The sequence below is a fragment of the Dendrobates tinctorius genome, unplaced genomic scaffold (genome assembly GCF_039654945.1).
Source record: "Dendrobates tinctorius isolate UK_male_01 unplaced genomic scaffold, ASM3965494v1 ptg000134l, whole genome shotgun sequence".
Classification (NCBI taxonomy): domain Eukaryota; kingdom Metazoa; phylum Chordata; class Amphibia; order Anura; family Dendrobatidae; genus Dendrobates; species Dendrobates tinctorius.
In genome coordinates, this window is record NW_027361802.1 from 8,074,966 (window position 1) to 8,085,459 (window position 10,494).

The 10,494-nt window shown below is 43.6% G+C and overlaps 1 protein-coding gene across 1 annotated transcript; it reads right to left on the reverse strand.

Moving 5' to 3' along the window:
- Positions 1-5,660: 5,660 nt before the first annotated feature.
- Positions 5,661-7,374, reverse strand: LOC141048340 (uncharacterized). Its single transcript, XM_073543821.1, has 2 exons — positions 7,204-7,374; positions 5,661-7,093 (listed from the first exon to the last, which is right to left on the reverse strand). The coding sequence occupies exon 2, from the start codon at positions 6,856-6,858 to the stop codon at positions 5,698-5,700; it is 1,161 nt and encodes a 386-aa protein (XP_073399922.1). The 5' UTR covers positions 6,859-7,093; positions 7,204-7,374; the 3' UTR covers positions 5,661-5,697.
- Between the last annotated feature and the right edge of the window lie 3,120 nt (positions 7,375-10,494).

Genomic DNA, 10,494 nt, shown 5'->3' on the forward strand with positions numbered 1-10,494 from the left:
AAGAAGTTCAAAAAACCGAACATATGAACAGAAAGTTGGTTTTACATTTACGTATATATTCTTTCTTTTTAGTATTTATTTCATCTGCGTTATAAACCGAATCTGTCTGAAAACTATGTTTTGCGCACATAACACACCTTTAGTCTGACTTAGCGGTAGGGGGATGAGACCACTTAAAGCCCAGGTCTTGTGAACATATCCTAAGGGTGGTCTCACACAGAAAAGTTTTTGATGTGGCTTTTGACCTGAAGCCAGTAGTGAATCCAGTAAGAAGTCAAAGTCCTTCAATTATATTTTCCATTTTTTACTTATTAAAGGCATTAGCCCAAAAACAGCAAATTTTGTGAGGAAACCCTTGCAGTTTTAGATTTGTGTTATTGCATGGGCTAGTGGTTACACTTATAAATGTATGAATTAGGCTGTGTATGATAAAATGTTTTTCTTCTGGTCTGTTCTCATTCTTTTTTTCCTAGTTAATCAGAAGGTGCTTCTGGTTAAACCTTGGTTGTAATTGCAGATATCCCAGAGTGATACCCTTTACACAGAGGCTCATGGGCAGTTACATGCAATTACACTGCACTGATTAGACTCTTTTAATGATGCTGCAAGACTCAAGGTCCAAAGATCCTCTAGGGTGTACTGGGCAGTGGTTAACATACCTGAGTCACTCCTTTTTGTTTATAGACTAAAAATTAACACAAAAAAAAGGAAATATTAATTCTGTATATATATTACTGTACGTGTGATCTTTTGTGCAACCGTTTGTCCCTATATAGTTTACATTATTGCTGATAACACAGAGCATTGTATTGAGGCAAAGACAGCTAAGCACAACAATGGGTTTTGTTCATTTATAAATTCTGAATGTTCTATGTTCTGTATACTTACAATAGTCAATGCTATCTGGTTAAGGGTCAGTACTCACGGTGCATAAATGCAGTTGATGCAGTATCATTGCCGATCATGAGATTTTTAGAGGTCTTATGTACACAGTTGGGGAAATCTATAATGTAAAATTTAAATCCATATTGTGTCAAATTATGATGTAGACATTACTGAAAGTTTCAAAAAGGGTTAAATATGTGGCTTAACAGCACCATTTTTCAGACATGATGTGTTTTCATGAGCAAACCACTTTTGGAGGTGTTTATTTTGGGGACTTTTTTTGAGGAATTTTTCTTGCCTTGAAGTATTTTTTATGTGATTTTGAAGTTTTTTTTTAAGCTTTTTCCTGTATTTCTTTTTTCAGTCTTTTAAATAGATGTCACATTTGCAGTGGTGTGAAGAAGTGTTTGTCCCTTCCTGATTTCCTATTCTTTTGCATGTTTGTCATGCTTAAATGTTTCAGATCACTAAACAAATTTAAATATTAGACAAAGATAACACACGTAAATAGAAAATGCAGTTTATAAATGATCTTTATTATTAAGGGAAAAAAGAAATCCAAACCTGCAGGGCCCTGTGTGAAAAAGTGATTGCCCCCTAAACCTAATAACTGGCTGGGCCACCCTTAGCGGCAACAACTGCAATCAATTGTTTGCAATAACCGGCAATGAGTCCTTTACAAATCTCTGTATATGTATATACACTCACTGGCCACTTTATTAGGTACACCATGCTAGTAACGGGTTGGACCCCCTTTTGCCTTCAGAACTGCCTCAATTCTTCGTGGCAGAGATTCAACAAGGTGCTGGAAGCATTCCTCAGAGATTTTGGACCATATTGACATGATGGCATCACACAGTTGGCGCAGATTTGTCGGCTGCACATCCCTGATGCGAATCTCCCGTTCCACCACATCCCAAAGATGCTCTATTGGATTGAGATCTGGTGACTGAGGAGGCCATTTGAGTACAGTAAACTCATTGTCATGTTCAAGAAACCAATCTGAGATGATTCGAGCTTTATGACATGGCGCATTATCCTGCTGAAAGTAGCCATCAGATGTTGGGTACATTGTGGTCAAAAAGGGATGGACATGGTCAGCAACAATACTCAGGTAGGCTGTGGCGTTGCAACGATGCTCAATTGGTACCAAGGGGCCCAAAGAGTGCCCAGAAAAAATTCCCCACACCATGACACCACCACCACCAGCCTGAACCGTTGATACAAGGCACGATGGATCCATGCTTTCATGTTGTTTACGCCAAATTCTGACCCTACCATCCGAATGTCGCAGCAGAAATCGAGACTCATCAGACCAGGCAACGTTTTTCCAATCTTCTACTGTCCAATTTCGATGAGCTTGTGCAAATTGTAGCCTCAGTTTCCTGTTCTTAGCTGAGAGGAGTGGTACCCAGTGTGGTCTTCTGCTGCTGTAGCCCATCTGCCTCAAAGTTCGACGCACTGTGCGTTCAGAGATGCTCTTCTGCCTACCTTGGTTGTAACGGGTGGCAATTTGAGTCACTGTTGCCTTTCTATCAGCTCGAACCAGTCTGCCCATTCTCCTCTGACCTCTGGCATCAACATGGCATTTCCGGCCACAGAACTGCCGCTCACTGGATTTTTTTTCTTTTTCGGACCATTCTCTGTAAACCCTAGAGATGGTTGTGCGTGAAAATCCCAGTAGATCAGCAGTTTCTGAAATACTCAGACCAGCCCTTCTGGCACCAACAATCATGCCACGTTCAAAGGCACTCAAATCACCTTTCTTCCCCATACTGATGCTCGGTTTGAACTGCAGGAGATTGTCTTGACCATGTCTACATGCCTAAATGCACTGAGTTGCCGCCATGTGATTGGCTGATTAGAAATTAAGTCTTAACACACAGTTGGACAGGTGTACCTAATAAAGTGGCCAGTGAGTGTGTATATATATATATATATATAACATATATATATATATTTATGCACTGCTCAAAAAAATAAAGGGAACACTTAAACAACAGAATATAACTCTAAGGCTAGTTTCACACTTGCTTTTTTTTGCAGCGCGTTTTTCCCGCAAAAAAACGCATTGAAAAAACGCATACAAATGCATACAAACGCTGCGTTTTTTTCAAGCATTTTTATGCGCATGCAGGAAAAAAACGCAGCGTTTTTGCGCGTTTGTATGCGTTTTTTGTGCGTTTGCGTTTTTTTACAGATTTTGGAAAAACCCCACAAAAAAGAAAAAACAACCATTCAACAACACACAAGACCAATGGGACTTCATTGTGGGTGTGGTATGTTAATATATAGACCCTGTCTACAGTATTCTTCACATTTGCTTGATTCTTCTCGTGACCATGGATCTGCGCTGGAAGAGTTTTCACTTCAACTTGGATTTGGACATCGCGATGGCTCAGGCGTATGCAGTTGCTTGCCATGAACAAAGGAAGAGAGAGAGGCAGCGAAGACGGCGGCGTATGTGGATACATCCGATTGTTGAACTCCGGGAGAGCCGTGGGGCATACCACACCCTCTACAGCGAGCTCCAGTCAAACCCGGAGAAATTTACAGATTATATCCGGATGTCCCACGAAAGTTTCATGTATTTGCTTGCTCGTGTCCAACAATCCATCCGGAGACAGGACACACAGCTCCGTCGTGCGATTCCTCCTGAGGAACGGCTACTGGTGACATTACGGTATGTTTTAAAAACCAAGGGGTGCGGTCTGATGGGGTTTTTTTAAATTTAGTATTCAAAACCTTGGGTAATTATTTTTCGTGAATGTACTAATATTTTATTTTATAGTTTTTTAAAATAATATACATAAATATTAATTTTACTTCTTTGTCTGTTCACAGATTCCTGGCGACTGGAGAAACCCTATCTTCACTACACTTCCAGTAGCGTATTGGAATCTCTACCTTGTCTGGAATTGTTGCTGACACCTGCCGGGCTCTCTGGAATGTTCTTTGTCCAGAATTTATGCCCCTGCCCACCGCTGAAAAGTGGATGGAAATTGCTGACAAATTCTGGACAGTATGCAATTTTCCCAACTGTTTGGGAGCTGTTGATGGTAAACACATACGGATCATCAAACCCCAAAGAACGGGATCTGAGTACTATAATTACAAAAAGTACTTTTCAATAGTACTCATTGCGATTGCGGATGCCGGATGTATGTTTGTAGCAGTGGACATTGGAGCATTTGGCCGTGGTAATGACTCACAGGCTTTTAAAAACTCAGACATGGGCCGGAGGTTGTATGGCAACCAATTTAATTTCCCTATGCCACGGCCTCTTCCTCACACCGAAGCTCCGCCACTGCCCTTTGTAATGGTTGGCGATGAGGCTTTTCAAATGTGCGGAAACTTACTGAAACCCTACTCCAGCCGGGACTTGGACCACACCAAAAAAATATTTAATTACAGGCTGACCAGGGCCAGAAGAACTGTCGAGTGTGCTTTTGGGATTCTTGTCTCCAGATGGCGAATTCTTGGCACGGCCATTAATCTTAAACTTGAAACAGTCGATGAGGTGGTGAAGGCCTGTGTGGTTCTACATAACTTTGTGATGGCTAAAGAGCACCCAACCTTTGAACTGGACGATGATGCTCCTAACCCATTGCCTGAATTCACTCAGCACACTCTCAGGTCATCCGTTGAAGTTGGCCAAATGAGGGACCAATTTGCGGCCTACTTTATTTCTGATGTAGGACGGGTGCACTGGCAAGATGAAATGGTGTAATGTTTTTGTTTGTTTATGGTAATAAAAAACCTTATTTGATACCATTACTGAGTGCACTATATTTTTTAAACTCCAATTAAATAAAAAACTTCCCATGTATAACTGAATTTTTTGATGTTCACACACCTGGGCAGGTAAATACACATATGAGTTAAAATGCAGCATTGATAGTCTGCGTGAAATATATTGGAACGAGCAAAGCTGCAGGCCATGAATCAGGAAACCAATTATTTTCAAGAGAAAATTGTGCAACTAGTTGAAAAAAAAGTATGTGATTTTCTCAAAACACAACCCTCAAAACCCAACCCCAATGAAAGTCCATGGGGAATACAAGTCAGCATTGAGTGGATGAATGTAATCTGCTCCATTCCAACTTACAAGTTATTACACTAGGCCTTGGAATGACTATACTAGGCCGTGGTATTTCAAATATGAGTATAGTAGGCCTTGGGCCTACTAGTATAGTCATATGTGAAATACCACGGCCTAGTATAGTCATACCAAGGCCTACTCGATTTTTACCAACTAGGATCTTGTTTCACGAAAAACAAACTGGTGAAACTTGACAAGTTTCAACAGTTTGTTTTTCATGAAACCAGATTCTAGTTGGTAAAACTAGAGTTATTACACTAGGCCTTGGAATGACTACACTAGGCCGTGGTATTTCAAATATGAGTATAGTAGGCCTTGGGCCTACTAGTATAGTCATATGTGAAATACCACGGCCTAGTATAGTCATACCAAGGCCTACTGTAATAACTCGATTTTTAACAACTAGCATCTTGTTTCACAAAAAACAAACTGGTGAAACTAGAAAGAAACTTATTTTTAAGACAAGTTTCAACAGTTTGTTTTTCATGAAACCAGATCCAAGTTGGTAAAACTCGAGTTATTACACTAGGCCTTGGTATGACTATACTAGTCCGTGTTATTTCACATATGACTATACTAGGCCTTGGGTTGGTTTTTAACATGTATTTACCCATCAGTGTGTGTGAGCGGCGCAAACAACATTAATGAAACTTTGTAATGGTGAACCACAAATGTAAATTTATTTTTAATCACAAAAATAAACCAAAAAATTATTTTTTCCGGCGTTTGGGGGCAGATGGTTTCAATTTGGGGGTGTGCAGGGAATATGCAACACTTGCAGTTGAAGACGGTGTTTGAGGGGAAGGGGCAACAAAACTTGTGGGGGAAGGTAGTCCAGTTAAGGGAATTAAACTAGGAACACTTGGAGGAGAGGAAATCTGTTCAGGTATATTAGTTGTAATGGCATGTCGCCGTAGGCTTGTGTGCCTGGACCGACTTTGGCCCAATGCCCGCCTTGATAGATTTCGCCTTGAACTAGGGGCAAATATTGAATGTAGGTCCCCCGTCTGCTGGTGTGGCTGCTGCTGCTGCTGAGGTGGCTGCTGCTGCTGCTGAGGTGGCGGCTGCTGCTGAGGTGGCTGCTGCTGCTGCTGAGGTGGCTGCTGCTGCTGCTGAGGTGGCTGCTGCTGCTGCTGAGGTGGCTGCTGCTGCTGCTGAGGTGGCTGCTGCTGCTGAGGTGGCTGCTGCTGAGGTGGCTGCTGCTGCTGAGGTGGCTGCTGCTGCTGCTCTTCGTTGGCAGTGCTCGTCCTTGCAGGAGGACTGGTGGCGGCAGTGATGGTCCAGGTTTGCAGAGTGGTGGTGGCAGGGCTACTACATGTTGTTGTAGCGGCAGGGCTGTTCCATGTTTGCCTAGTGGTGGCTGAGCTCCACGCATGCATGGGAGTGGCGGTGGTGCTCCAGACAGGAGCAGCGCTTGCCATGGTGGTGTCGGTGAAGTGACCAGCTGCACTCAGACTTGTGGTGGTGTAACGGTGGGTGTCCTGGCTTTGAATAGAGGTGTCCGTGCAGTGGTATGCAGCACAAGTCGGTAGTGAGGTGAAGCGAGTCAATGGTGGCACAGGTGGAAATGACACCACTGACTGCTGACCGTACCGATTATGCTGCATAGCCTGCAAGAAAGCATTGTTGCAGGCCTGCAGCACATTCAGCTGTTGCTCAGGACTAAGGTGTTCCGCCATGCCCTTTTCAATCTTACTAAAAAAATGGTGTGCTGGTCTGTTGAGGTCGGCCTCCAGACGGTCAAGGCGCTGTTCTACAGAATTGAAGCGGTGTTCAAAGTGGTTAAAACCATGTTCCATGAGTGCAAAACCGCTTTCAACTCTGTCGGACAGTGACTTGAGGCTGGAATTAAAGGCCTCGCTCAAATGCATAAACTCGGGCAAGACATTCCTGTCCAAGGCCCTCTGCCGCTGGCGGGTAGTGCCCGCATAACCAGTGGCAGAGACCTGGGACAGGGGAACACCTGATGGCCCAGCTTCCTGGTCACCAGCTGTGTGTGTGGTTGACCTGCAAGGTGCTTCCTGGCTGTCGGATGGCTGGGACGGGTCAGAGGACGTCCGAGGAAGGACCGCTCCAGGGCCAGGTTGCAGGGTGCTGCTCCAGGTGCTGTGGAAGAAAGGAAAATCATTACTACCATGCCTTTACAAGAAGCATCAGCTGTGGATTAGAAAAACACAGATTAATAAAAATAAAAACCCAAAATTTATAATACTTACGATCTCGTGGCAAGGACCGGTCTTAGGAACTGCAACGCGTGATAGTGACGGTATCGAGTTCTGGTCCTTGACGCAGATCCACTGCGAACCTGGCCCTCAGCACGAACATCACTGTTGAAGTGGTCCTTGATCAAACGCCAACGTGTTCGGACTTTGTCCACTGTTGTTAAAAAAAAAAACAGTGCCGTCAAGGACAACAGTCACTGCGGCACAATATAGCAATACAATACTCAAAGCAGTCACTGTAGACCCCGATGACACTGTTGGGTTTCCTGCTAGAATACACCTAGCACGAAACCCAACAGTGCCGTCAAGGACAACAGTCACTGCGGCACAATGTAGCAATACAATACTCAAAGCAGTCACTGTAGACCCCGATGACACTGTTGGGTTTCCTGCTAGAATACACCTAGCACGAAACCCAACAGTGCCGTCAAGGACAACAGTCACTGCGGCACAATGTAGCAATACAATACTCAAAGCAGTCACTGTAGACCCCGATGACACTGTTGGGTTTCCTGCTAGAATACACCTAGCACGAAACCCAACAGTGCCGTCAAGGACAACAGTCACTGCGGCACAATGTAGCAATACAATACTCAAAGCAGTCACTGTAGACCCCGATGACACTGTTGGGTTTCCTGCTAGAATATGCCTAGCACGAAACCCAACAGTGCCGTCAAGGACAACAGTCACTGCGGCACAATACAGAGCAGGGAAATACTCACTAAACGCCTTTTTGGAGGATGCTGTGGCGCTGTCCCAGCCATCCATCAACGCTGCGGCCACCTCATTCCATAGCCGCCGGGTCACCACAATGTCCTTGTGCAGCCGGTCACGGCTGTCCCACAACGGCGAACGCTCCAGGACCAGGCTGATGAGCTGCTCATTATCCAGGTAGACGTCTTCATCCCGTTGTGGAACCTAGACAAAACACATTCATTAGAATAATCAAATTTAAATTGAATAAAAAGTTACAAAAAAAGAAACATAAAAAAGAGTAAAAATAGAAGATAAAAAATAAAGAACATTACAAATCATTTGATACATACATTCCGTATCACCACCGGGACTTGGCTTCGCTGCTCCTGCTCTTCGCCCTCACTAGTCCTGTCCGCAGAAGAAGATGATGATGACGATGTCTTAAAAAAGTTGAAAAAAACGTAAGAGATTTGGAGAAGCAGCAGATATACTTACCAGATGCACGAAAATAATCACCTCACGGTCTGCTTGCGCCAATTCCTGCCGCGATGGGGAATACTCGGATTCTGAAGACATACTGCATGTAAAAATAATAAAAATCATTAGTACATACATAATTTAAAAGGACCGGCATATAATGTAATATACTCACATTCTTCGCTGATAGAAGATGGTTTCCTTGTTGACTGTCTGCTCTCCAATCTGTCAGTGTAGTAGTGGCAGAGTTTTGGCAGGCACCTCCTTTATATAGACTTTTTTTTTTTACTTTAGAAGATTATAACTAGTACAACAAGTGGACACTACCAAAAAAACGCAGCGCTAAAAAAACGCATACATGAGCATGCCAGTGCGCACGTATGCGCATCCATAGGCTATAATGGCCATTTTTAGCGCAAAACGTGCGCATACGTGCGCATGCGCTTTTTTGCAGGGCCAAAAAATGCAACATGCTGCGTCTGTAAAATACAAACGCACACCCCAAAAAAACGCAGCGCATGAAAATCGCATACGTGCGCTTGCCAGCGCGCAGGTATGCGCACCCATGTTAAATATAGGGGAAAAAACGCATGCGCACGTATGCGTTTTTTTACAGCGCAAAAAAACGCAAATGTGAAACCAGCCTAAGTAAATCAAACTTCTGTGAAATCAAACTGTCCACTTAGGAAGCAACACTGTTTGACAATCAATTTCACATGCTGTTGTGCAAATGGAATAGACAACAGATGGAAATTATTGGCAATTATCAAGATACCCTCAATAAAGGAGTGGTTCTGCAGGTGGGGACCACAGACCACATCTCAGTACCAATGCTTTCTGGCTGATGTTTTGGTCACTTTTGAATGTTGGTTGTGCTTTCACACTCATGGTAGCATGAGACAGACTCTTCAACCCACACAAGTGGCTCAGGTAGTGCAGCTCATCCAGGATGGCACATCAATGCAAGCTGTGGTAAGAAGGTTTGCTGTGTCTATCAACGTAGTGTCCAGAGGCTGAAGGCACTACCAGGAGTCAGGCCAGTACACCAGGAGACATGGAGAGGGCCGTAGGAGGGCAAAAACCCAGCATCAGGACCACTACCTCAGCCTTTGTGCAAGGAGGAACAGGAGGAGCACTGTCAGAGACCTGCAAAATGACCTCCAGCAGGCCACAAATGAGCATGTGTCTGCCCAAATGATTAGAAACTGACTCCATGAGGATGGACTGAGTGCCCAATGTCCACAGATGGGGGTTGTGCTCACAGCCCAACACCGTGCGGCCCTCCAAAGAAATGCCACCCCACACCATTACTGACCCACTGCCAAACTGGTCATGCTGAAGGATGTTGCAGGCAGCAGATCGCTCTCCACGGCGTCTCCAGACTCTGTCAGGTCTGTCACTTGTGCTCAGTGTGAACCTGCTTTCATCTGTGAAGAGCACAGAGCATTAGAGAATGCTGTAGATATGCCCCTGATGTCAGTGGCAGCAGCTGAGAGCCAAAAAAAAGGGTGACAGATTCCCTTTAAATTTCTAAATAATATGTGCAAATGTAGTCACAGGAACATCAAGCTGCTTGGAGATGGTCTTATAACTTTTACCTTTAACATGTTTGTCTATAATTTTCTTTTTAATCTCCTGAGACAACTCTTTCCTTCACTTCCTCTGGTCCATGTTGAGTGTGATACATACAATGTCACCAAACAGCACAGTGAGTATCTGTAGACCTCTATACAGGCCCACTCACTGATTCCAAGATTGTAGACACCTGTGATGCTAATGAGTGGACACACCTTGATTTAACATGTCCCTTTTGTCACATTATTTTCAGGTGTACCATCTTTTCTGTTCAGGCCTATTTCATGAGTTATATTTTTTTTTTCTAAATTCTGTGGAAGCTTGGTTGAAATGCAATGTTTGACTTTCATTTGTTCATTTACATAGATTTTTGATTTATTATTACGTTTGTCAGATTCAAGTTAGTTTTATCACCATTGTGGGTTTTTCTGTCATTAAATGAGGGGTACCAACAATTTTGACCACGTGTGTATGTTCTGTAAATCAGAGATTCCACAGAATCAATTCTAGTAAAAAAAGGTGCACATTACATAATTG

What these genes read in the sequence shown, in the direction of transcription:
- LOC141048340 (XM_073543821.1), bottom strand. Translation starts at nt 6,858, where the DNA reads ATGCATTTGAGCGAGGCCTTTAATTCCAGCCTCAAGTCACTGTCCGAC.